Source organism: Pelodiscus sinensis, chromosome 24 (genome assembly GCF_052426305.1).
Source record: "Pelodiscus sinensis isolate ZL-2025 chromosome 24, ASM5242630v1, whole genome shotgun sequence".
In the NCBI taxonomy this organism is placed as follows: domain Eukaryota; kingdom Metazoa; phylum Chordata; order Testudines; family Trionychidae; genus Pelodiscus; species Pelodiscus sinensis.
This window is the reverse complement of record NC_143075.1, coordinates 11,578,336-11,605,888: the sequence shown is the minus strand read 5'-3', so window position 1 is coordinate 11,605,888 and position 27,553 is coordinate 11,578,336. Positions and strand designations below refer to the sequence as shown.

The 27,553-nt window shown below is 49.7% G+C and overlaps 1 protein-coding gene across 2 annotated transcripts in view; it reads left to right on the top strand.

The window, feature by feature from the left end:
• PLEKHN1 (pleckstrin homology domain containing N1) overlaps positions 1–27,553 on the top strand; it is a 50,527-nt gene that overhangs the window by 4,188 nt on the left and 18,786 nt on the right. For both annotated transcript variants that reach the window (XM_075906816.2, XM_075906815.2), the window contains exons 3-8: positions 11,671–11,817; positions 12,488–12,568; positions 14,449–14,536; positions 20,992–21,116; positions 25,532–25,681; positions 26,489–26,569. In XM_075906816.2, the coding sequence (XP_075762931.1) occupies positions 11,671–11,817; positions 12,488–12,568; positions 14,449–14,536; positions 20,992–21,116; positions 25,532–25,681; positions 26,489–26,569 (672 nt within the window). The remainder of the gene's footprint in view (positions 1–11,670; positions 11,818–12,487; positions 12,569–14,448; positions 14,537–20,991; positions 21,117–25,531; positions 25,682–26,488; positions 26,570–27,553) is intronic.

The window sequence follows — 27,553 nt, the reverse complement described above, 5'->3', positions numbered from 1 at the left end:
AAGCGGTATGGAAGTGCTAAGTATTATTTTCTTCCACCTCCATCTTGTAACTGAGGTCCATAGGCCTCCTGCTGGACGGACAAAGGAGATCTTTTCCTGGAGGCACATGGAGGACTCTCATGTTCTCTGAGCAACGAGGGCACGTCACAGGATCAGGACCTAAGCTTGTTTTTCATCTTGCTTCCTTGGGGAAGTACTAAAAATGTTAGTGGAAAATAGCCACATTAGCACATGACGTGCGTCTGTGCACTGGCAGATGTCTCCACATCCCTCTCTGTGACGGAGGTAGTGGTGAAGAACAGCTGACTGCTGCTGCTCTCGGCTAATGGATTTTGCCTTGTCACTCAAATGGTAGCTGCAGGTGTGAGAGGTCCATCTGATCACACCCTTCAGTCTGCCCAAACGTGGGGACACAACGTGGGACACGGATCAAAAATGAGCCACTTGCCAATTTATTCCTGCAGAAAACTTCACATGAAGCCGGTGTCTCCCCTAGAATATTGTGCAGTGGTTAGGATGCCAACGTGGGACAGGGGATGACCCATGGTCACATCCCTGCTCTGCTGCAGACTCTCTGGGTAACTTGGGGCAAGTTGCTTCGCTTCCCGGGCCTCAGTTCTCCATCTGCAAAATGGGGATGATCCATCCCAAGGCCAGAAGGAACGACTGGGCTCTTCTAATCTGACCACCTGCATTGCACAGGCCAGAGAACTGCCCCGACATAGTCCCCGTTCGATCTCGAGCACTAGCCTGCCTGACCAGGCCATGGGGATGCACCTGTGAGGTACCCAGTTGCTATGGTGACGGGTACCGTGTCAGTCCCACAGATAGAGTCTCAGGCTCTCGAGCTTTTAGTCTTCATGCCCAACATCTTCCCAAGAGACGTGAAGGAGACCCCCACCACTGTGTGCCCTAGAAACAGGCCACGCGCTGCTGGTGACCCATCTGGAAGAAGAACGTCCCTCTTGTTTTGCTGTTGATGCCTCCAAGCCCCAGACTTAATTGCACCACTTCCAAATCCAGGCCACTGGGGAGTCCAAACAAACTGGAGGAGGGAGGGAGAAGCCCATTGCAAACCTGCCTCAGCTCCTTAATTATTAACCAGCAGCTTTGGGAACCCTGGGGCTCAGGGAGGCTGCAGCCATCCTGCTGCCCTGGTTCAGGATTCAGCTGTCAGTCTCTGGCAGTCTGGTGAGGGTCTGGAGGGGGGGGTCTGGAGGTGAATTATTGACTCGCTCAACCTGTTGGGTGAGGCACTGGAGACAGGAAAGAGAGAGGGAGAACATGTCAGGGCATCTGCGCTGCTCGAGATCTGCTGTTTTTGGCCAAACCCCGAGAGGGGAACTCGGTTTCAGAATGGCTGTGACTCATCAAATTGTGGAAAAGTTGAGGCAACAAAAACAATCTCTGTTCAGGGAGTCAGGGGCGGTGGGGGTAGCCGCAAATATAAACAGTCCAGGGGGAAATAAAAGCCAGCTGATGAGAGATGCAAAAGTATGACAGAGCATGAAACTTTTGGTTCCTTTTGTCTGGGCCGCAGTGGGCAGAATTCCCATGGTTTCTGCTGAGCTGTATGTGCGCTGGAGAGAAGTGTGACGGGCTCAGAACAAGAACCTACAGGGAACTGACATGGAATTGGGACTCAGAATTAGGGCTTGATCTTCACAGGCCCCCACATCTCCTCCTGAAGTGGCTGAATGCAGCTTTTGAGCACCCCTGACAGCTAGAGCCACTTCAGTGAACCTGATTGGTTGCTGCCCTGCAGCCAATGTGGTCATTGATGCTGGTGTCCGGGTAAAATGATGTGACAGCAGACTGGTAACTCACAGCACCTCCACTCCGCACTGGTGCAAATGACTGTTCGAGGTGCCGGCCTATGGGGCGCGCTGTATCGCTTTCCACATCAGTGAGAAGAGTAACTTTCATCTCTCCCTGCCCGAGGGGTTGTGGGCAGTGTTCCCTGCAAGATGAGTGCTTGGGTGGCCTCCCAGGAAGGATTCAAATGCCGCCCACAGAGCGCCCACAGCCAGCAGCATGCATTTCTACTGGTGGTGCACATCCACCATGCCTCAGTGCACATAAATTATTCTGCACACATTTGGAAAAATTAGAAAGAACATTGGTTGCAAGGTGAGGTTGGCAGTATTCCCTCACATTTTTTCAGAATAAATGTTATGTGCACCGAGGCATGTGCAGATGTGCACCACCAGTAGTAACATGCTGTCGGCTGTGGGCGCTCTGCTACTCAGCCGGGCAGCACCTGAATCTCTCCGGGGTGGCTTCCTAAGCTCTCATCTTCCAGGGAACACTGACACTGGTTGGAGAGTGTAGTGAGTTTTGGACACAAGAGGCTAAGCAGGATTGTCTCCTACCCCTTGCGGTGCGATGATGGATTCACCTCCCCCCAGCTAACCACGTTAAACTACAACTCGCTCTGTCTGCACTCGGGTTTAAAGTGTGACTTAAAGTCTGAGCTGTCTTACCGAGAACTGCTTTTATCCCAGTCTCGTCAGAGCTATTATTTGCAGCACGGGGCTAATTAGCCCAGGGAGGTAGCATATGGCTTGTTTAGAACAGGCGTGTGCTGTGTTCCCATTGGCTGGGAAAGCCTGGGCCCAGAAGAGGTGCAACCTAATTGTCATTTGTGCCTGGGGGCACCTCCAATTAAATCTGCGTGGGGCAGCAGTGCTGCAAAATGGTGCTGACCTCCTGGCTAGGTTGGGGCTAATACCAGAAGCTGCTTGCACGCTCCTTGAGGTTCTCTCTCTTAGGGCAGGCCTAGTGAGTGCCTAGCGCTGATTCCAGACACCGGCCCCTGCCATAGCTGTGTTCTCTGCCCTGGTTTATGCCCATTATCGCAGGGTCTGGAGGGTTTCCTGCTCTCTCTTGCCTTTGGACCCTTGTCTGTCTGCCCAGCCGTGAAAGTGGACCAGCAAAGGACAGTTCTAATGTATTATTAGCATGATGGTTCATGGTAGCACCGAGGCATCCCCAGAGTGGTAGGTGCTGTATGGACAAATATTCCCGGCCTCAAAGAGCTAAGGCCGCGGTGTCCGACACGCTAGCCACTAGCCACATGTGGCTATTTGGCTGGCTGAGTGTGGCTATTTGGCTCACAAAGGCTAGGTCTACACTATCGCCTTTTTCTGGAATATTTGAAAAACGTGCTGGAATTGTAGACGGACGCTTTACATTGTCAGGGATTTTCTAGTCTTGTTTGCAGGAGGCTCAGTAGGGAAGCGTGCAATCAGAGAGTCTGAGACTACCAGTCTCGAGTAAGGGAGGAGAGTCCTGCCTCTATCGTGTTTTGTTTTTAAGGGAGCAGCCTGCTTTCTCTCTCTCTGCTATGGGGTTCTTGTGTGCTGAGGTTCTGAATTCTAAGACATGAATTAATGTTACCTTGAAACCTGCAAGACTGTTTGTGTTTTTTAACTAACTTCTGGGGTTGGCTCTTGCAGTCTGGGTTTGTCTTAGTCAGCCAGGTCACATCATCTCTCTTATACCTGGGCAGCTGATCACAGATGGAAGGGAAAGGTTTGACAGCATTGCAAAGAGTTCTTGTTCCTTGTGGAGAGTGTGAACTCCCTGAGCTGGGATTAGTCATCCTCCCTCTAAAACTTGGGACAAAGGAAGTACAGAAATTACAGATGGGCAAAATAGATGAGGTAACATCTTGCTCGCCCCATACTCCCCACTGTGGCCAGAGCAGGATGTTTACTGGTGCTTTGTGCATTCAAGTTTAAGTCCCCCAGAGAGAAACGTGACACACAGATATGTGTGAGTGGTGTTACCTACTGGTTAGAGCAGTGGATTGGGACTTGTGAGACTTAGGTTTGGTTCACGTCCAGCATCACCCAGCAGGCCAGTGACAGAGCAAGTTGCTGCCTGTTGGTTCCTCAGTTTTCCCATCTGTAAAACGGTCATGATACCACCCTCCTTTGTAAAGCACTTTGAGGTCTATTGATGACAAGAGCTAGATAAGACCTAGGCATTACTAGAGCAGGGGGCTGGACTTGACCTTCTGAGGTCTCTTCCAGCTCTATGGTTCTTACCGTGTGTGATGCTGTACAAACGCACAGCGCTGGCCTGCACAAGGCAAGTTCACATAAGAGATAGCCTGAATGCTGAGTGCTCCTGTTAACTTGTGTCTATATAAACATCTCATTCACTAGAGCACCAGTCAGCTGGTACAACTGCAGCAGGAGGGACTTAGCATAGACCTGCAGAAAACTTCCCTTGAGAGCCATTGACTTGACCTATCTGGTATGTGGGTGCAGTGATAATGAGAAACGCCAGGGACTGTCATCATTAGGGATGTAAAAATATATGTAAAAATGTTAACTGTGTAACTGATAAACATTCTATTGGTTACACGGTTAACCGCAGAGCTTGGCTGCCGGCCCGTGGCATGGCATTATGGGCCAGGCTGGACTGGAGCACTCCTGCCCATGGCACAGTGCAGTGCGCCTGGCTGGGTTTGACCAAGCAGAGAGCAGCACCGGCCTTACTGTTAAGCATCGCTCAGTATGAGTGATGCTTATTGGTTAACCAGTTACCCGTTTACATCCCTGATCATCACAGCTGTGCTGGCACGCTGGTGGATGTACATCCTGGCCACAGATGGGTGCAGAGGGTAAAGGCTGATCCTGGTTAGATGTAGGCTGGGATTGAATGAAGCTCAAGGTGCAATCAGAGCTAAGGTCTGAGGTTGGATTAAGTGGTGCCAAACTTCCTTCTGGTGCTTTCATGTGTTTTTGGTGTTAAACTCACATGATCCCGGACCTTCTCTTGAAACCTCTTGTCTCTTCTGAGAAATCCTCTAGTTATTTCGCTTTTGGTTTTAGGCAAGCTCCTCAGCAAAGGGGCACCCAGGCAAAGTCCAGGGCTCCTGCCACACATATGTGAAAACAACAGAAAAACACAGGAAAGACCAGGTAAAAACTGACCAAAGCAGTTCAAGGCTGTCCTACCTGACCACACATCAGCAGCTGTTCATTAGTCATGTGACTAACACAGCTCCCTCGATTGCACTTCCCTGTTAGACAAAATTCCCACCCTTAGTCCTTGGCTTATGCCCACACAAATCCTTTGTGAGCTTTGATCCAGCTGGGATCCTGGAATTTTAATCTGACCTTTAAATTCATAGTCGGCTGGATCAGTCACTGCAGTTGCAGCCGTCCTCTCGTTGTCCCTTATCAAAACTTTTCTGGTCTCTTTTGTTTTGGGCTCCTACAGGCTGTGCCTACAGCTGACCTTTTTTTAATTATGCCAGTGTGGCTACTCTCTGTTGAGGGTAGCAGTGGCTAGAATGTTAATGTAGAAGCAGATCTGGAGACCGCAGTGGTGAGATGACAGGTAGATGCAGGCAGCAATGCCATGTCTTCAGAACAGCAAAACAGTTAGTGCCAGAATTCAAGCCTGCTTTGCCTACACCTTTTGTACCAGCTTGACTATTTGTAATTAGAGTGAGGTTTTTTTCCCTCCACCAAAACAATAAAACTCACATGGTTGAAGTTCTTCTATGATCATAGAATACTAGAACTGGAAGGGACCCCGAGAGATCATCGTGGGACCAAGCACCGTGTGTAGATGTCTGTCTAACCTGCTCTTGAATATCTCCAGTGATGGAGCTTCCACAACCTCCTGAGGCAATTTATTCCAGTGTTTAACCACCCTGACAGAAAGTTTTTCCTAATGTCCAACCTAAACCTCCTTTGCTGCAATTTAAGCCCAATGCTTCTTGTCCTGTCCTCAGAGGCCAAGTAGAACAATTCCCTCCCTGTGACACCCTTTTAGATACCTGAAAACCGCTAGCACGTCCCCTCTCAGTCTTCTCTTCTCCAAACTAAACAAGTCCAGTTCCTTCAGCCTTGCCTCCTAGCTCATGTTCTCTAGACCTTTAATCATTTTTGTTGCTCTTCTCTGGACCCTTTCCAATTTCTCCACATCTTTCTTGAAATGTGGTGCCCAGAACTGGACACAATACTCCAATTGAGGCCTAATCAGTGCAGAGTAGAGCGGAGGAATGACTTCTCGTGTCTTGCTCGCAACACTCCCGTTATGCATCCCAGAATCATGTTGGCTTTTTTTTGCAACAGTGTCACACTGTTGACTCATATTTAGCTTGTGGTCCACAATGTTCCCTAAATCCGTTTCTGCCATACTCCTTCCTAGGCAGCCACTTCCCATTTTGTATGTGTGAAACCGATTGTTCCTTCCTAAGTGGAGCACTTTGCACTCGCCCTTATTGAACTTCATCTCTTATAAAAGTGCCTTAACATTGGTGTTCAGACAAGACCTCAGTAATGCATGGATTGGCCATGGGAAATGTCAAGTAATTTCCTAATCTTAGTATGGTTTAAATGAGATCCCAAATAGTGATGATTCCGTATTGATAATGTTTATATACTATATACAATTCCACAGCAGGGTGAGGGTTCTAGAAAGTAGAACCTCCCATTTAACCTGCCATTGATACCTATGGAATGGAAGGGTATGCCTAGGACTTACGGCTGTATAGCTGATGCCTTATACCTGGGAGTGCAGGGTCTTTCAGCAGGACAGGCAATTAAAGCAACACTGTTTATAATTCCTAGAGTTAGTCATCGAACTTGTGGGTGTTATTACAATTGACACCATAGGTGAGTCAAACTGCAATACATAAATAAAAAAAACCTCACACTGTTCCTCTGCCTATTGACAAAGAGCTAGGCCCCATTCTGCTAGGAACAATGTACTTGTAGAATACAATGCCTGTGCAGTTCCTCATTGACATTATCACAAGAACCGGAGAGCCCAAGTCACGTTATGATCAGCATTGGTTTCTGGTCAATTCTGTTTCAAGATCTCATGTGCAGTGTTGGTTAGGTTTCTGGGACCAGGGCTTCTAACACACAGGGCTGTCCTTACCCATACACAGAACCTGCAGCTGCGTAGGGCACCTGACAATTTGCAGCATCACTGGGTCTTAATGTGCACTCAGCCACCTCTTCCTCTCCCTGGTCCGTGGCTTCTTCCGGAGAGGATCTAGTTAACTTAAAAGTGAAAAAGCCAGCCAGCGCTCTGAGCAGAACGCTGACCAGGTGACAGAGCCGTTCGAGTGGGAATGAAGCCATTTAACAGACATTTGCCAACCCCAGGTCTATATTGTCAAGATAGTCAACAGGAGCTGAGTTTAAACTTCGCTTTAAAATTATTTCCTGAAGATTATAAAATCACATCTCTAAAAAATCATCAGCTCCACCCCGGGTGTCATTGGAAATATGGTCACCAGTTTAATAGTACTGCATAGGGACCCATACATCCTAAAGACACCCCTTCCACACAGTTCACAATCATCTCATTGATTACCCTTTGTTTCCCCCACCCCTGCTCTCTGCTGTCTCTCATCTTCCAGGGAGCCAGTCCGGGCCCCTGGGAGAGGTGGAAGGGGGCCCAGCTCGGCGCTCTCATAAGGGAAGGAGCCTCAAGTGGAAGGGGGCAGCCAGTCCTCAGTGCCACCCAGAGCACGCCATGCTGGCCTCAGCCCTCAGAGCTGTGTGGTGCTCTGGCAGGAATTTAAAGGGCCTAGGATTCTGGGCACCGCCACTGGTACAGTAGCAGCAGAGGCACTCAGAAGCCCCAGGCCCATTAGAATCATGGGGCCCTGGGGCAGTAGCTCCCTTCTCCCCCATTCTTCCCCATATCATACCTTAATTGTAAGCACTTTCAGACAAGGGCTTTTTTGTTCTGGATTTACACAGTGCCAAGCACTATGAGGCCCCGATGGGGCTACCGGACACTGCCAGAACACATAGTATCTATCAAAAGGACAACATTTGGGTGGCAAGCGCTGGACGGGGAATTTCTAGAAGAATAAGCAAACAACTGAATGCATTGGATGTGAAAAACAACATGCAGCAGGAATGACTGGGCTAATTCAACCTCTTTTAACAGGGACTGAAATTTGAAGCCAAAGTTGACCAGTGGTGCCTGAATTATTTTTAGGGTGGGAGTGCTGAGCTCCCCCCCCCCCAAAAAAACCCCCAACAACTCTGTTTATGCCCCTCACCACTCCAGGCTGGGGTAACTCTCCCTGGCTGGATGCCATTGCAGCCAATGTTGCCCAGTCGGGGGAAAGTATCAGAGGGGTAGCTGTGTTTGCCCACGAAAGCTTATGCTCCAGTAAATCTGTTAGTCTATCAGGTGCCACAGGACTTCTCGTTGTTTTTGCAGTCTGGGAAAGTTGGCAATTTAGCCACAGCTGGAGGCAAAAGCAGGACCCATTGTGGCAATGCAGCCTCCAGGGCCAGTGGCCTGGACTTTGGGATCGGTGGCTGCAGAGGGACCCAGCATGGGTTGGTATGTGGGGCTGGCGGAGCTATGGGCGGGGCTGGCTCCTTGGTGCAGGGAATCTGGATGGAAAACCCAGGGTTGCTGTTCCCCCCCCACACACACACCTGCTTCCCGCACCTATGGATTTGACTTCTCCATGAGAGAGCTTTTCAGGCACACCTCAGCCCACCAGGTCTGCTGAATAGCTTTGTGGTTATCAGCCCATATTCTTTACTGCCTCCACGGCTGGCAGTTGATCAGTCAGCCCTCTGCTCTCACAGCAGCCTGTAGCAAATATTTAATCTTTTTTTCTGCACTTAATTGCTTCTCAGTGAGCTCATTAATTGGCACTTAGCCGGTTCCCACCTCCAGTCACATGCTCTCTGACACTGTGCACAGATGCTGATTAGTCGGCAGAGGGTTGGAAACCAGAGGAAAGCCATTCTGAGGGAGCTCTGTGGGGTGCTGGGGGATTTCACTTGGGCCTGAGGAAAAGTAATTATCTAGATTCAATTAGGCTGTGAAAGGAACTCTGGCTTTTGCAGACACAGGACTCCCAAACCATTAGCTGCTTGTCACCAGTTAACCAGTTCGTCTTGAACCTGAGAGCTGTCGATGCCTCTCAGATGGAGAGCAGAGGGGTTAGTTAATTCTCTTCCTGACCAGTGGGATCACCAAGGCTGGAGCAGGAGGGGTTTGGTTAGTGGCTTCAGCTTTTCATTTGTCATGGGACTTTTGCAGCTGTCTCCTTGGCACCGAGCATTACAAATGGGACATGTGGACTATTCGGGTTCTCCATCCGTTCTGAGAAAGTGCTGGCTGGTTGACCTGCCTGGACAGACAGGGCTATCGGTTTGTCACTCGGCTCCCCATCAATCGGCAGCACTTGCATCTGGATTTGTTGTTCCTGGAAACGCTGCTCTCGAAAGAAGGATTTTCTGGCACTCTCTCCCCCCATCATCTCAGGCTGTTGTGTGTTCTGGGAGCCCTGCCATCTGGAGCGGGGGTGCTGCATGATCTCCCTGCTTGGTGAGCACCTGATTCAACCCTATCTCAGCCTTATGGAGCAGATATCCCTTCCCAGTGCACCTTTCAGCCCAGCGGGAACATGGACATCTTGAGCACTGCATGTAGATGTGGTCACCTCATCTCAAAAAAATGATCTTGCCCCTGGAAAAAATTCAGAAAAAGGCAACAAAAATGACTGGGGTATGGAACGGCCACCATAGGAGGAGGGATTAATAAGACTGGGACTTTTCAGCTTGGAAGAGATGACTAAGGGGAGTGTGATAAAGGTCTATGGAATCACAGCGGGTATAAGTAAATAAGGAAACATCATTTATTCCTTCCCATTACACAAGAACTAGGGGTCACCAAATAAAATTAATGGGTAACAGGTTTAAAACAAATAAAAGGAAGTATTTCTTCACACGATGCACAGTCAACCTGTGGAACTCCTTGCCAGAGGATATGGTGAAGGCCAAAACTATAACAGGGTTCAAAGAAGAGCTAGATAATTTCATGGAGGATAGGTCCATCAGTGGCTGTTAGCTAGGATGGGCAGGGATGGTATCCCTAGTCTATTTGTCAGAAGCTGGGAATGGGTGACAGGGGAGGGATCATTTGATTCCCTCTTCTGTTCATTCCCTCTGAGGCACCTGGCATTGGCCACTGTCGGAAGACAGGATACTGGGCTTGGTGGAGCTTTCGTCTGACCCCGTGTGGCCGTTGTTATGACCTCTCAGAGAGCAAATTCTCATGTCTCCCTGATCACAGGCTCCGGGCAGGCTCGACTGGGTGCCTGTGCAGTTTCTCATGACCTTTTAGAACAAAAGAGATTGGAGTGGGGAGGGGAGTCCTGCTCTGACCTGCTTCCCATAATCCATGAGGGCAGGGAAAGCCGTGGTGTACGGAGCACTTGGAGGTTACAGGGTATCTCACGCCTCCATGCAGCCTCTCCCCAGGCTTCTCTTTCTGCAGCACTTGCAAACTTGCCCACTGAGGGCATCAGGACTGGATTGTAACTGCGGCACAACCCCTTCCCTCCTCCCCCCCCACACAAACGTGCCCTGAAAGTGCACGTCCCCAAAGACATGCTGCCGGGCTGTATGTGTGGAGAGCGCTCAGAAGACCCTGCAGTGACAGGCAAGACCGGGTAAGAACTGGAACAGCGTGTGAACCCCACAGCTCAGCTGGTTGCACAAGTGGAGGAATTTCTGTACACCTGGGACTCAGGAAATGATGCAAGCGGCCTTCCCGGAGCTTGCCAGACCACACCTGTATGGCTGTCTCTCCCCAGCCCTCTGGCTCCCGGGGGTTTCTCCTGAGCTCTGCCAGAGACTGTGCTGACAGAGGGCGAGCTCATCGCTGAATGGCATTGCAGCTGCCTCGACGGAAGGCGATTTCAGCCAGGGGATTTTGCCTGGGTTTTGTTGAGGCACCGGACTCTGCCTAGAATAAACCTTTCCTAGAGGAACCTCTCTACCACTCCTTCCCCCGCCCCCGCTCACGTTCCATTAGCCCAGGTTCAATGGGCATTGTCAGCGGAAAGGATCCCATTGTCTTCATTATGGCCTGCATGCATTCTGCTCCTGGTGCTGTCCCCATAGTGGTCACGATGCACACAGCCTGCTTTGGACACACAGCGCTGGGCAGTGGGGCAATGCAGGAGGCTGCTTGCGAGAGCCCACTCTGAGTCTCTCTCACGGTTTCCAGCGGCTTTTGAAAACAACCCACCTCTCCCCATGTCTGCATCCCGCTCTCTGTGTCTTTCCAGCGTGGATTGGAGGGGGAGCCAACACACCATGGGAGGGACGTTAGCTCCCAGGTGGGCTGGGAGAGATGAGAGCAGTGGGAGCTGCAGAGAACACAGATAGGTGCGGTGGGGTAGGCTGAACTCCTGCATCCAGATCGCTATGAGCAGCTCTAAACAGCACAGATTTAAAAAGATGGGGGAGGGGGATGTAATCAGTCAGCAGGGAGAGGCAGGTAGGAGGAAACCCGGGCTGAACTATCCCAACAAAACTGCCCAAATGTCTATAAACCGAGACCTCTCAGCGCTGCCCAGTTTGGTCAGTGGAAGGTGACTGCGAAGGTGAAAATCGGAAAATGTTGCGCTTGTCTCTACCAGCCAGATCTTGGTTTTATAATATCCCCCTGGACAGCGAGGGACGAGGTCTCTGCAGTAATAAAATCCCAGCTCCCAGGCTGGCATGGAGACCTAACAACAAACAACTTAGCTAGGGCACTCATCCAGGACCCCTTTCTAGAGACAGGCAGCTCTGCTAACGTCTCTTCCAGATGCTGATGGGCCCCACCAGCACTCAGCTCCATGATTATTTTTTCCTCTTGGTACAGAATATCACGGACCAGGAAAACCAAAAGGAAAACTTGGACCAGCGGTTTCCCAGCCTATTCAAGAAAGGGCGGAGGAAGACGGTTGTAAGAAACCTGGGGAAAATTATCTATTACTCCAAGGTCAAGTTTAAATTCCAGCATTGCCAGGTAAGCCCAGTTGCGTCTGGTTGCACGCAGTGTAACTGCACCAGTCGATTTCCCCTGGTAACGCAGAGGAGATGGAGTGGATCGATCTCAGCAGAGAAAAAGGTTGTTTGAAAAGAAACCTAATTCTCCGTCCAGGGAGGGCTCACGCGTGGCCTGGAATAATGATAAACATGGTCTTTCAAGCTCACTCCGATGCTGCCCTGCTGAAATCAGTGCACGTTTTGCCATTGATTTCAATGGGAGAATTGGCCGTATTTCCGAGGGTTGGTTGGCATATCGGAATGCCGGGGTCCCTTCCACAACACAAAGCCCCGAACGTCATTCATTTCTGAAGGTGGGGTTGGCATCTGGAAACCCTTTTGCCTATTTAAGGACTTGGGTCTGCTGACCCACGTGGACCTGCCTTAACCTACCAACATTGTGCTGGGGAATAGAGGGGAACTCCTCACCTACACAGCATCCCATGGGCTAGAAGATGCTCTGTTCCCATGCTGTACACAAAAAACCTAGGGCACAATTGCTTCCATCGGGACTGAGAATTTGGCCTTGCTTTCAGCTGTGCCTGGAAACAGAATGGGTCCTTCCTTTGGTCCCTGGCACAAATGTTTGTTTGGCCCATTATCTAGTAAATGTCCCATGAGGCAAACCTCCTCGTGTCCCTTTCCTGCAGGAGGTGAATGACTGCTACTTGGAACTATTCCAGTCCCACCTGTACTTTCAGTCTGTTGGCTCGAATGGATTGACATATCAGGTAACGTGTCTCTCCTCTGCTATGAAATGAAGGGGCAGATGTCAATAAAGAGACAGAGTGGTCTAGTGGATAGTGGATTGGACTTGGAGTCAGGAGATATGGCTTCTGTTCCTGGACCTGCCATATGATCTCAGTCAAGTCCTGTCCAGTGTTCCCTGTGTGCCTGTGCAGCTGCTCAGAAGAAATTCAGATATTGCCCAGCTGCTTAATACAGCTCCTACAGCTACGTTTTGTTTCTGTTGGTGGTGCACATTCGCACATGCCTCGGTGCACATAAAATTATTCTGCACACGGGTGCAAAAGATTAGAGAGAACATTGATCATGTCTCTCAGTTTCCCTTCTCGCCCTTTGTCTTGTCCATGTAAAACTGAAAGCTCTTTGACCCAGGGCCTGTCTCTTGCTATGCATTTGTACAGCACCCAGCAGAACCGGGGCCTGAAGATGCTCCTGTAATGCAAATAAATACTTAAGCACTTAAATAAGTGGCCAGACTTGCAGAAATACCCAGAAAGTCCCCATTGGCCAAAATGAGACTTGTAGTGTGCTCAACATGTCTGAAAATCAAGTGACTTATTTGGGTGTCTGGATATGATTCGAGAAGCCTAATTATAGCACCTTAAAAAAAAAAGACACTTAGCCTTAAAGCACAGGGCACAGCAAGAGAGAAGGGAAGTGGGGGAAGGGAAGGCATGAGTGCTTGAAGTCAGCCTTGCAAAACATTGTGACGAAAACTTATCCCCGGCTCCAAATCTATTTACCCATCTTTTACCACGATGCTGCTGATAAGGACAAAACAAAGGAGATTCTGTCTGTCCTTCCAAAACAAAGCAGTCTCCTCCCTCAGCCAGTAAAATTGTGCAAGGCAGTTCTGCAGATGTTTGCAGAATCCAGCTCCTTCTGAAATGAGGTAGTGCCTTCTAAGTCATTGAGGAAAATGCATGACGACAAGGCAGCCTCTTGAGTCACCCAGCAAACTGGCCTTCAAGTGTGAAAACACATTGTCAGGATATAAACCGTATCTAAAAATCTTTTGTCTCTGTTACTAACAGCCCCTTAGATTAATACGGAGGGAATTATACAAGAATTAATGCAGTGGCATTGTCACGTAGATACTATGCCGTTTAATGCTCCTTACAGCTGTGATTTAGAGAGATGTTTAAGCTAAGGCTGTTAAAATGCTTGTATTTAGGTAAACGTGAAATTGCTGAGCATTTCAGTCATTACACGTTTATACATGGGGCACGTGGGGAGCCATTTCCCCTCCTCCCCCTTGTTGCTGCCTCTGAGGCAGCAGCGCAGATAGAGGCTTCATGTAACAGTCAAGGTCAGCGGATGAGCCAGGCTCATGGGTTAACTGTTTGCACATTCACATCCCTAATTTAAGCACCTGTCTAACTATAAGCACTTGGTCTGGATTCACATGTGTCTCCATTATGCGGTTTGTTTAAATTTTGCAAACCACTTAAAAGAGCCTGGTCGGTTTTCCTTTCCGCCATTACTCAGTTTCACTTTCTGATTCTTTTGCACTCGCCCAGCACTGTTTGGTTTCGGTTTCCACGACTGCAGAGGAATATTTTAAAGCAACGAGATCCAGTTCTCACTGACGTTAAAAATGAAGGGTAAAATCTTCGCTCCACTGAAGTAAATGGGTGTTGACTAGGGTCTGGTGCTCATTTACACTTAGGCTCAAACTGCCTCCATTCGGAAGAGGTTTTGCAAGCTGATTCTCCTTACTTTATAATAAAGCCTCATTCCACTACAAAAGAAACTAACAATTTGAGCCCAGACTGGTACCTATTGGGGGATCTCAGATCCTTTTGGAAGGAGGGCACCAAAAGGCAACCAGACCAGGTAATAACAGTAGGTTCTGCTTACGCAGGGGCTGCTGCCGCTGAAAGAGCTGAGCGTGTGTGACACTGAAAAGGCAAAGCGCGCAGAGCCGGAGCAGCATGCCTTCCGCATCACAGGTGAGTGCTGCTTGGTTGGCTGTGGCACGATGAGAGTGAAATGTGAGCTGGCCGTGATGTGGCCGTGCTTTGCAGGAAGCCACAGGGGAAAACGTGCTTCGGAGATAGGGTTTGAACCCCGCAGGGTGTTATCCCTATTATGACCCATATTTAAGAGCCCTTGTTCCCCATAGATCTCTGGGTCCCAGCCAGCCTTAACACCAGACCTCTCCACCTCTGGGCTCTTTCCTTGCTGTTCCGGACATTGGTCTAGAGGGGAGGTTGGTGAGCAAAGATGTGAATTCGGTTCCCAATCCTGTGTGACTATGGAAAAGTACTCAGTCTCTCCACGACCTGGCGTGCCCAGTTTCATCACAACACTGGAATGAGTGTGCTCCCTCTGTCTGTGTGTTTTGCTTCAACCATCAGCTGTTAAGGGCAGGGCCCATTCCCCACTGTGTGTGTGTACAGCACCTTGCACAGTGGGGCACATTGGGACTCCTCTCCTATAGACAACTAACAACCACAGCAATGAGGGATGCTCTTTTAGTCTCAGTCGGTAGCATCAGAACTGCCCTTACAGGACTTGGTAACCATCAACCAGCCTCTCTTCTGCCAAAGTCCCCCTCCCTTTTTGAATTTTCTTTTGAGTCATCTGGCATGATAAAAGCCTTCCTGGGAGAACAACCTGTCTGCACGGCAGCTGGAAGTTCACTGGGGCTTAGTCATTGTTGAATGACAGCAATCCAGAGCAACCCAGAATGGTAGCTAAAGTGTGAGGTAGGCAGAGGTAACTAACAGCCCCAGAAAGAGACAGAGTCTAGCAACACCCATTTGTGCCTCGTGCCTGGGGTCTGCGGGCTCAGGTGACCCATGTTAGAAAATGAGTCAGAGAATAACCCCACCGGAAATAATTATTTTTTACCTAATTCAAAGGGCTGTAGCTGCTAGAACCTGCAATTGCTTCTCGGCCTCCCCAAGAGACTGCTGAGCTGTAACTGTGTTCTAGTACAACAGGCCAGCTCAGCTCCCAGAGCTCCTCTGGCCAGCTCTGTTGGGGGCTGGGATCTGCACAGGTGACATCCCCAATAGGGAGGGGCACATAGGTGGCGACTTCTGTTCTGGCTGGGGGGGAGCCTCAATCCACCCCACTTCACCCCTTAACCCAAGCCTCTGACCCCTCCCTGCCTCTTTCCATGCCCACCCTGCCTCTCCAACCCCTCAGCTTGCACTGTTCCGTTCCTCCTCCTCCCTCCTGGAGCCTCCGAATGTCAGGAAACTCCTGTTGGCAGCAGGGAGGCAGAGCTGGGAGGGAGGGGGGAGTAGATGAGTGGGAAGGGGCAGCTGGGCTGCTGGGGAGGGGGTGCTGAGCACCCGCTAATTCGTCTCGGTGCATGTGTCTGCCTCAGAGCACCATGGGGTCGGTGCCTGTGGAGGGATGGACTCGTTCAGCCGGATTTCAAACGCTCATGGGAAGCAAGACAAGCTTTGTGAGGCTGTTGAGGAAAGGGGGTTGGCGAAGCAAGCAGGAGGGAGAGGGATAAAGATACAGACCTTGAATCCAGTGCCCACGGCGCCTGGCCGCTGGCCCAGCCCACGAGCACAGATGGGGACTGTGGTCTCCCAGGTGTGGAGCAAGGCTGCTCTTTCATGTTTGGCTCTCCTTGGTCAATGCGACAGGCCTTTGGGGAGAGGCCACAATGAGAGCTCCCACTGCAGGGGAAAGACCAGTCACTGCTTGCAACCTAAGAAACAGCCACTGAGGTTTGCAAAAATGGCCTCGCCTCAGAGGCTGCCCGATCCTGAATGGCAAGCCAGGCTATCCTGGGAACTCTTTGGCGGGTCACAGCCTTGTGGCTGAGCATTAGCCGAGCGGTGCAGTCTCTTCCCCTGCCAGGCCTGCTGCTGATGAGGACAAAAGGGCAATTGGTCTGGACCCTTTAAATCGCTGCTGGAGCCCCGGGCAGTGTGCTCCGGGTGGCTCTGAGGGCTGGCTGGGGGGATAGGCTGGTGCAGCTCCTGGCAGTGCTGAGATTGGGCTGCTCCAGCCCCGCCCCTTCCACTCAAGGCTCCACCTCCCCCGGGAGTGCAGAGGTGCTCCCTCCCACCTTGTCTAGGGGCCCAGCAATTCTGTTGCCCCCTCCATTCCCCATCCATTGCCAGTGACCAAGTTCTCAGGTAGCCATTCATCTGCATGTGCAGCAAACCTCCATATCTGCTCCATTTGGGGCTGGCATGAATCTGTCTACACAGCGAGCGGCAACCCACAGGAGCGAGGCTCAAAGCCCAGGGCAACAGATTCCATCTCTGTGGTGACAAAAATAACTGTGCAGATGTTGCTATAGGGCCAGGGGTGGGGGTAAAGAGGGGAGTGGGGGTTTCCGAGCTAGCGGGCCAGCCTATGCCGCGATGTCTACACCGCTGCTTTTAGTGCTGCCGCTCAAGCCCCGCTGCAACCGAGTCCGGTGGCCCAGGTTCTGAGACTCGCGGCTGTGGGCTGCCACGGTCTGTGTAGACGTGTCCCGTGAGATGTTTCAACCACATGAAGATATGCAGTCCTCCAGAGAGTCAGATCAAAGACGTTGCATTAAGCCTGAACGTAAATTACAGGTAGGAATTTTACTGCATGTTAAGCAATAATATATTGCACTAAGCCAACCATAGGGTTAGACAGCTGGTGAGACCACTGGTCATCCTGCTGCTGGGGTGGGCCTTTGATCGAGCCCACAAAGTCTTAAAAGGATCCTGTTGCTGGAAGTTGAAATTAGACAAATCCAGACGAGGAAGGAAGCACAAGTCTTTAGCTGTGAGGGTAATAAGCCACTGGAACAGTTTAGCAAGTGCTAGGGTGGATTCTCCATCGCAGGCAATCTTTGAACCAAGATGGGCTGTGTTTCTAAAAGATCTGCTCTGGGTCAAACAGGAGTTAATTCACCACAGTGTTTCCTCCTGGCCTTAGAATCTATGAATCATTAATCATTGTTGCTCCCTCGGTCTGTTTTTTTTTAATCCACCTGTGGTCTCTCATCTTGTTTTTGGACTATAAGCGCTGTAGGTCAGGGCCCTTCTCTCTCTTCTGAGTTTGCCCAGTGCCTTTCACATAGCGATTCCTAACCATTACCATAGCATAAATACATGGAGAGGGGCTGGGGACAGGAAGAAATACTGATACTTAGTGCTTTGAAAATGGAAAGAGCTGTCTAGCATGCTCCCAGGAATCCTCACCTCCTTCTGTGAGGCCATTAAGCATTGACCCCCTTCTAGAGATGGAGAAACTGAGGCACAGAAGGGCTAACCAACATGCCCACGGTCACACAGGGAGTCAGTGGCAAAGGTGGTTCTCGACTCTGAGTCCAGATGTTTTAGTCACAAGACCATCCCCTTATGAAAGCCAGTGACTTTGACAGGGTCCTATGAATTCCTGTGCAATTCTGCACCCTCTGCAGCTGCTAGCAACTGGATAAATATTGGTATCCTCATCGGACCAGTATCCTCATCTGTCTGTCAGGACAGAGCTCTCTGAGGCACTCAGAAATGCTCTCATGTCTCTGATCTCTGACAGGTTTCTAAGAACAAAAGGGCTGGCAGCCAGCACTGGCTCCTAACCTCAGCGAAACTTTGTGCAACACCTTGGATCACCCCTGCATCTGATCCTCTCCCTCCTCCCAACCCCCAAATAATTTCCACGCTTGGTTTCTTAGTGCAGCAAGATTTAGTCTGGTAGTACACTTGCCATACTTGGTAAAGCACCCTCCATCCCAATGACTTGCATCATGGCTGCCATGTCAGTGCTGGGGAGAGCTGGAGGATGCTGAGCAGAAGAGAGGAATCTGGTGGCTGGGGAAGGCTCAGAAACTGGATGCACCCTGGGACCCCAGAGCGACTGCGCTCTTGGGGTGCTGGGGAATGCAGAAGGTGACTCCTTGAGTTATCAGCCTCCTCCTTCTCTTCTCTTGTGTCACAGCCTCCCACGTAACCTGTCACAGGCGCTCAGAGCATGTCCAAGGGCTTTAGGCTGAGACATGAATTTCTTGTAGCTTAGCTTAGATGTGGCAGCGTGAAGAGCCTGGACGGGTTTTCCTGGCCAACCTTTGAGAAATAAAAACAAATCAAAGTCAAGGGTCATGCCTTATTGAAGGGAGCAGGGGACCAGGCATCTAGCTAGGTACTCGTGTGGCCCCTATTACCATAGAGTCTGAACATGTCAGGCATTGGAGTATTTATTCTCAGAACACCCTGGGAAGGAGGGCAGTGCTGTTAGCCCCACGTCACAGATTGGGAAACTGAAGCACAGAGACTGAATAACTTGCCGCAAGGTCACACAGAAGGGAATCCAACCTAGAGCCCACGAATCTCATTTCAGCAATAGACCCTCTAGATTCTGTTCCTGTTCCACATCCATTATGTGACACGATTAATATTACAGTAAAGCTCAGAGATCCTAGTCAGATAGAAGCCCCATTGGACTAGTTTCTGTGCAGACTCACGTAAGAAAGAGGCAGAACCTTCCCGAAAGAACTTACAGTCTAAAGGAGCATGTCACTTAACTGCTCTGGGACTTAATTTTCGTACCTGTACAATGGACATAGGAGGACTTTTCTTGCTTTACAGGAGTGTTGAGAGGCTTAATTAATAAACGACTGTAAAACAAGTCTAAGATTCTAAGATGAAAGGTTCAACGGAAGGGCAAAGTAGCACTCTGTGGCTGGTGATTTTTCATGATGGCATGCTGTGATTTCGCTTATCTGAATGAGCCCCAGCCTGCAGTCACTACAACCAGAATCTTACTTATTTGGCATCTCATACAGTTTTAATGAAAGGCTTCTAGTTAATTATTAATGCTGGTGTACATTACACAGCCCGCCGGAAACAGGTTATTTACGTCACTAGGGTGTTATCCTAGTGACTAGTAAGAGATGCGAGAGATTTTTGGTCTGCACACTAAGCAAAGGAAAACTGGAAATACTAAAATCAACAGTGGCCAGTGTCATTTCATACAGCAAGGCTGGGTCTGAGAGCAGTTAGAAATCGTCCCACACAAAATGTATTTGGCAGTGCAGCAGGGGCATGGCCACGGGTGGACCTGGGCCCACACCTACAGGTCCACCCGCTCCCAGCTCTGCCTCTGCTCCCACTGGGCCAGGGGAGTGAGGTCGGGGGCTAGTTCTGCTCTGCTCACCCAGCGCTCCTGAAAGGGAGCAAAGTCAAGGCCTTGCAAGCCTCCATGCCCTGATCCTGCCCCCTCCCCCCCATCTGGAGTGAAGGGGAAGTGGGGCAAGCCCCAGTGCCCTGATCTGCTCCCTGCCGAGAGCACCTGGACAAGCCCTGACACGCCCACCCCTTCCATAGCAGGAGTGCCCTGCAAGTGGAGTAAGGGGGTGTGCACAAAGTGGGTGGGGGTGCAAGGCACATATTTTTCTGGAGGCTCCCATTTTATTGTGGCCCTGGCCAGAGCATCGATCCCTCCACCTCTACAAGGCCATCTGGGGGGAGAGGAATGGCCCCATTGTTCCTACACCCCACCAGTCATTTCCCACCCACCCAAAATCAGGGGCAAGGCCCATCCACTTGCCCGTTCTGGCTACGCCACAGTAACACAGTAAGCAAATAGCTTTGTGGCCTCCTGCAGGTTTTGGGAATTAACAACAAAAAACTAAAAGTGTCAAATACATATCAAATGGGTTAAAAGTAGTACGCTATTTGGGGAAGCAGTACAAAAAAGTGTAAAATGTCAGAAATAAACACATTTTGATTAGCCAAATCTTAAATTTGCTTTTGTCAGAAATTGAAACATTGCTCACACTTATGGAGGGTTTTCAAACATTCAGAAGTGAACAGTGAAAATTTGCCACAGCAGAGGTAATCCCAACTGCTTTTCTTAAAGGAATGCTTAAAAAAACCGATATAAATGTTTATTCTTTTATATGTCATAATTTACATAGGAAAGAATGTTAAAAATTGGACCCACTTTGCAACCCAAACACAGCAGCAATGTAGCTAGGGCATGAGAAATGGACAAGATAAAGGACTAGAAACGAAAGGGAGAAGGAACAGGCTATTTTCACATCTGATTCCAAGCTGTAAGTGGTGCACCGTGATTGAAAAAAACAACAGGGCAATTTTAAAAACACTTTTCTGGCTGGATTTTTGTAACACATCAACATTTCTAGCCATCTCAAGTTTCGTAAAAGCTCATAATTAGGTCCCTGCATTTGGGATCTAATTCTACCCGACAGAGCCCCTTTAAGAGCCACATTCAACTATTTTAGCAGGCTGGGAAAACCTGGGAGAACTCTCTCACATCTCTCCCAGCTCAATGGGCAAGTGTGACATCATCAGAACAAACTCTCTCATTGGCTGAGCACAGTGCACTATTGCCTAGCAACCAGGGAGAGCTGATTAACGCTTGCAGCACCATGGTAGCGCTTAGCATTCTTCGATATATGCTCAGATCATCTTCTGCCTTGTGTCCCTAGGTCCCCTGCTGAACCCCCTTATTGTGTATTGCCCCAGCGAGTCGGAGCTCAAGCGATGGCTTTATCATCTGGAGAAACAGATCCAACTCAGTGGAGGAAACCTGGATGGGTCTCTCCCATATCAGGTTAGTGCCATGGGCCGTGGGGACCTGGCTGGGAACCAGATGATCTATTTGTTTTTTAAAGCAATGCATGACGTTTTTCCTCATTCACTGATCCGAGAGTGAACTATTCAGGAGAGAAGTAAGAGGTGCATTTCTACTGTAGACTGCTCAGCTTTCCTTGTCTGGGATCCACATGCTTTTTGAGTCAGTTGTTCTCAACTTTCTACATACCATGGCACTGTGGTTTATTCCTGATATCTGGGGACCCAGGTTAAGCAGCTGATTGCTTCACTAGGGGTTGGGAGCATCTCCAATCAAGCCCTCTCAGCGGTCCAGAGGGACCCAGGCCACTTCCAGCTTTAGAGGCCCTGAGCCATAATAAAAATAAAAAATGACGGCACTGATCCAGCACCAGCCACTTGTAGTGGTTTGTTTATATAATCAGCTGATCTGAGAGGACACATTCATCACAGTCTGATCTTGTGCCATCAGAACCGATGTATTTTTATTCATATTAATGAACATTTTAAACTCTTTTTAGTATGACAAAATCTGTGTCGGTTAACCAAAGAAATGACATCTTATCCCAAATCTTTTTTACTTCCATGTGCAGCTCTGAGCTGAGCGAGCGAGCCACATTTTGGTCCAAGAAGGATGCACATAAAAAAAATTGTGAAACTCATCAAAGGCCAAAACATTAACAAGTGTCCAGATTTGAGGCCCCCTTTGAGTTTGAGGCCCAGGTCGAATGAACCTCCTCCTCCTCCCTCTCTCTCCCCCCACACACATATTGGCCCTGTCTCCAATTCCCTCCCCAGATGCAACCACTAGTGAGCAATTCTCTTGGCTGGTGTAAAGGATTCATTGCAAGTTGCTAAGGCCGCTGAGAGGCCGAGCCCCCAATCTTCACTTGTGGTTCTAATCTCATTCTCCATGGGCCAGCAGGAGCTGGCAGCACAGGGGAAGGAGGAGGGAAAGGAAAGTGCCGTGCCTCACTCAGTAGCAAACCCTTCTGGTATTCTGGAGTAGTAGAAGAGAATATTGGCTTGGAATGGTGATGATAGATGATAACTTTGCCCTGATATGGCACCTTCCATTTAAGGCTTTTCAGGCACCCTGCACACATTTAATTAAGCCCCTCAACTCCCTTCTGAGGCAGGTGGTTATTCTCCTCGCCATTTCACAGAGGGGCAAGCCGGGGCACCAAGAGGGTTAGGTAACTCTCCCAAGGTCACACAGTCAAGTAGTGGCAGAGTTAGGGATGGCACCCAGGAGTCCTGACTCCTGGTTTAACTTATCACTTGTAGCAATCCAGAAAGGAGGGCTAAAGTAGAAGTGGGGGGGAGAAGAAGGGGAGATGGCCCTGCTATCTGAGTCCTTTCCGAGTGCAAGGGACGCCTTGTTCCATTAGGCTGCAGTCTGAGCTGGGTGATGCTGAGCTGCACTCACAGCCAGATGTCAGGTGTATCTGAGAGAGAAAACACTGGCTGGGTGTTCCCACAACTACCTGTCCAGTCAGAGGATCCTTCCAAGGCCTTAGACACTCTGGGCAAAATCTCCCGTGCGCTGCCAATCCACTGGTTTAGCCACCCTTGTCAGTTTGCTCCCAGCATGAATCATTAGGCCTGGTACAAGGAAGTGCAAGGCAGGAGTTGTCTGACAGGCCAACCACTCACAATTTCCAGTCTGTCTGGAATAGCTGAGCGCCAGGGAGCCACGATTTCCACACCTATCAAACATTTCTCTGCTGATGGAGGAGAGCAGCCCGGCCGCCAGGAGCAGACAGGAAATCAGCTGTCAGGCAGAGCGCTGAGGAGAGAACTTGCCTAACGAGTCCATGAGCTGCGCTGTCAGTCAGGGGTTACTGCACTCTGGGATTTTATTAAGCAGGGACCTATTGTAAAAATAGGCTTTGGAAAGGCATGTAGATTTTTCATCTGGCAGCCCCACTGCTAATCAAGCCTTTTATGTACGAATGGTCATTAATCCTGGGTCTGTAGCAAAGCCCCAGCATGCACATGGAGGCTATGTCTACACTGCACGTTTTTGCAGCAGAAAATATGCTAATGAGGGACTCATTAGCATGAGTTGCAACATCATTAGCATATTTTCTGCCAATTCTTTTTGTGCAAAAAGAAGCAGTGTAGCCGCTTCCATTTTGGGCAAAAATCCCTTTTGCTCAATATCCTTACGCCTCGGAGAGGTGTTTTTGGGGGGGTTTGCGCAAAACAGAAGCGGCTTCACTGCTTCTTTTTGCGCAAAAAGAATTGGCAGAAAATATGCTGATGATGTCACGACTCATGCTAATGCGGGACAAAACTTGCAGTGTAGACAAAGCCGGAAGGAGGACAGAGATGGCACAATGACCAAGGCAGGTATAGATTCCCCAGTCACCTGTGCTAATCATTAGCCTCATAATTAGCATTCATCAGTGTAGCGTGGGCTTGAATGTCCATCCTTCTAGCCCATGACTGTTATTCCCTGCCTCAATGGTCTTTTGTTGGGCTATTGTTATTTATAACTCTTTTGCTAGCGCTGCTGCCAGTGATGTATGTGGCTCTCTCTAAGGGTATGTCTAGACTACATGCCTTTGTCGCCAGAGGCATGTAAATTAGACTACCCGACATAGTCAATGAAGCCAGAATTTAAATATCCCCGGGATCATTAAAATAAAAATGACCGCCGCGCTGTGCCGGCTCAGCTGATCTTCGGCACAGTGTGGCAGTCAAGACGCGGCTCGGTCGACAGGGAACGCTTTTGTCAACCGCTCCTGTAAACCTCGTTTCACGAGGCATAAGGGAACGGTCGACAAAGGCGTTCCCTGTCCATCGATCTGCATCTTGACTGCCGCGCTGTGCCGACGATCAGCTGAGCCGGCACAGTGCGGCGGTCATTTTTATTTTAATGAAGCCGGGGATATTTAAATCCCAGCTTCATTGACTATGTTGAGTAGCCTAATTTACATGCCTCTGGCGACAGAGGCATGTAGTCGAGACATACCCTCAAACAGATGAAATATCTCAAACAAGTAACAGTAGATCTTTAAATACCAGGGCAGAGAGTTGATCTGGGTTTCCTTACTCTTATTTGTTAAGCAGCTTGTCTAATAAGTTCAAGTTCATAGGCAATATGCACACTCCAGGTTCTCTTCTGCCTCCTCCTTATGCTATCGATGCCAACCCATTCCTAGATAGACACACAATCAACTTGCCTGCGGACATGTTTGCATTTTATTTTTGGAGGCCTAGATATAGGAGGCTATCTTCAGTGTGAACTTCAAGTTTCTGTGATACAAGGATCCAAGAAATTTGGGAGACATCTGACCAGTGCGTGTGTTTTAATTTTGGAACTTCCCTTTGGTACACGTCTCTCAGTTTTTGTGTTAGATCTTTAAAAAGGACATGCTAGCAGGTGTGAGCAGTGGAAGAAACCAGGAATGAGCTGCAGTGAGGGAAAAATCTCTAAGGGTGTGTCTATATAGTTTTTATTCTGAAATAACTATGCAAGCGTCTACACAGCAATTCTGTTATTTCGAAATAATTTTGAAATAATTTCGAAATAACAGACGGCTTATTCCGACTTTTGTAAACCTCATTCTATGAAGAATAACACCTATTCCAAAATAGAAATAGCTATTTCGAAATAAGGTGTGTGCAGACGTTCCACTTCTGCTAAGTGATTCCTTCGGGGGCTGTAAATCAAGATAGCACGTCTACATTAGGAAGCCTGCCTCGGACTAATTTTGAGGCTTCCCTTCAGTGTAGACGTGCTATTTCAAAATAAGCTATTTTGAATAACTATTCCGGAATAACTTATTCCGAAATAACTGTGCAGTGTAGGCATAGCCTGAAAGTTCAGAGGTTTGGGTTCAACCTGAATAAACACCTCACCCCTGAATGCTTCTGCATATTTCCCAAGGCTGAAAAGCTTTTGAAGGAGGAGGATAGTTAGGAAATAGGTCTAAAGTCAAGAGCTGTGTTTTCTTCATGACTTTGCTACTGACTCAGTGTGGGGTTTTAGGAAAAACACTTCCAGCACCTTTCTCCCAGGCTGTTTTAGCCCCATTTTGTAGACAAGGAAACCGAGGCAAATTATTATTAATTCTGGGGTAGAACGTTTGTTTTTACACCAGGTTTTTATTCTTTCTTCTTCCAGCTAAGTTTGAACTATACCCAAAAAACAACTTACCTCGTTACTCTCCCACTCCCAGCAATAGTCCAGCAATGCAAATATAATAAATGATGGAGAATAAAACAGTTAATGGAACTTAGACCTTCAAGAACAGTTTAGTTTAGCTTCCAATTGAATCTGGGGAGGGTGGCAGGCAGGGGAGGTGCTCAATGGCTTGAGAAGGCTCTCTCGCGTGAGTAGACTTGTTTTTTCCATTCGTTCCACCTGGTCCTCACGTGCCTGCTCATTGCTCCCCGTTTCCTTAGAGCGACTGGAAGCAGAACTCCTTCAGGAAAGAGGAACTGAGGTGGTCTGTGCAGAATATGCCTGTCCAAGAATGGAGAGGGACCCAACGGGAGTCCCTCGGCGATGTCCTCTGCGTCTCCAAAGTGAAGCTGCAGCATTTGCCTTTCCAGGTAGGACCCTTAATAAACAACTTGCTGTTGCCAGGAAAAAGTGAGTAGATCCAGTCACAGGAAACCAATCCTCTGTCTGTACAATGAGAATCCAACAGGGGGCGCCATTTTCCGCAGCCCGCCTCTTCACACCAGCTGGCTCCTCCCATTCACATGCCCTCCTATGTTCATGCTAGTTACTAAACCAAATCTCCCATCGGTACACCCCCTGGCCTTAGCCTTGCAGGCCGCGAAGCCCCGTGCATGTTTCCCAGGCTGGCTGTGCCTCTGTGGATCAGCACAAGAGCCAGTGGGCATAACTAGGGAGCAGCACCGGGCCAGGCGAGGTGCCAGGGGTTTGTGATGTGCAGATCCATGATGCGTGTGTGTGTGTTGAAAGAAAAGGAAAGCAATAGCTTGAGTCAAATATGAACAGAAACATCAACCCTCCACCCCCAAATTCCCCAGAAGGAAAAGTCATGTGCCCTGGATCCTGCACATCCTTCAGCGTGGGTTTACCTGTGCACGCTCCAGCTGCAGTTGCGCTCAATGGGAGGACCCCCTGTGTAAAGTGAAACGTGTGTAAAGGTTGGCCGGGTCACAAGGGTGAATGTTGGCGCCAGCAGGGACATTGCCTAGAAGCTGCACTTTTCTAGCTGTTGTAATGTAGAACAATAAAGGCACCTCTAAGTCACTGGCCATGATTCGAAGAGCAAGGAAAGAATGCTCAGGCTCTCGCTGATCTCAGTATGCTAAGGATCAGGCCCGCCCTTAGTTGTTTTCCTCTGCCTCTTTGGATGTTAACTCCCTTCCCCCGGGCTCTCTCAGGAGCAGCATGACAGGCTTTTGATCCTGTACCCGTCCACACTGGTGATCATCTCTGAAGAGCGCAATGGCCTCTACTTCAAGGTATGTGTGTTTTCAAGTCCTTCCTCACCCCCTACATCCCTTCATTTTAGTTCGCTGAGATCCCATCTCTTTGCTTTCCCCACCCCCGTTCCTGCGGCCAGTAAGCCAACTCTGATGTCGTAAGGGATCCTCCCGTGAGAACCCCCTTGCAAAAGTCCAGGAGGAAGGGAGTTCACGGTCTGGGTGTTTCGGTGTTTGGGAGGAGGCTGCTGAATGTTTACTTGGGGCTCAGAACTGGATGAGTGGCAGCCCTGCATTCCACGCCAGCTTGAGACACGCCCGGCACGGCCCCTCCACAGTCTCCCTGCATCTCCGCTGGAGTCTGTGGGCGGGCTCCGTCCTCCTGGCGGAAAGCAGGGGCTGGCACCAGGTGGCCTGTGTGATTTCTCCGGGGCGAGGTGTCCGGAGTAGGCTGGCTGGAGCTGAGCCTGGTAGGTGCGTTGGGTTTGGTTGTTGTCTCCATCCACTATGTTTTAGGCTGACGGGTACCACACAGGGACTGGGTGAAAAGTGAGGGTCTGGAGCAACCTCTGGACCTGCCCATAAAGGCTTGAAAATCTGAGCAGCACCGGGGAATGTCGGTTGGGTTTCCCTAGTGTAGCCAACATCTCATTTCCCGGGGTGGGAGCAAAGCCAGGAGGGCGGCTGGGTGGGTGGCTGCCATTCCAAGCAACGTGCCCTCCACTCCACCCCACCCCTTTCCCCTACGCTCCGCCCTGCCTCTTCCTGTCCCTGCTCTGCCCCGCCTCTTCCCGTCCCCCGCCCCCTTTGCACCCCATCCCCAAACCCCCTTCCCCCAGGCGACGCAAGCTGCGGGATTACTGGGGAGTCTGGCATGGGGTGGCAGTAGGCCCCCTGCACTCAGCTCCTGCATGGGGACGTGGTGCGGGCTGGCGTCAGGTTGCTCTGCTTCCTGCTGCGGTGGTGAAGTGGAGTGAAGCTGGGAGAGGGTGGAGCACGGAGCAGGCTGCTGCGTCGCTTTGC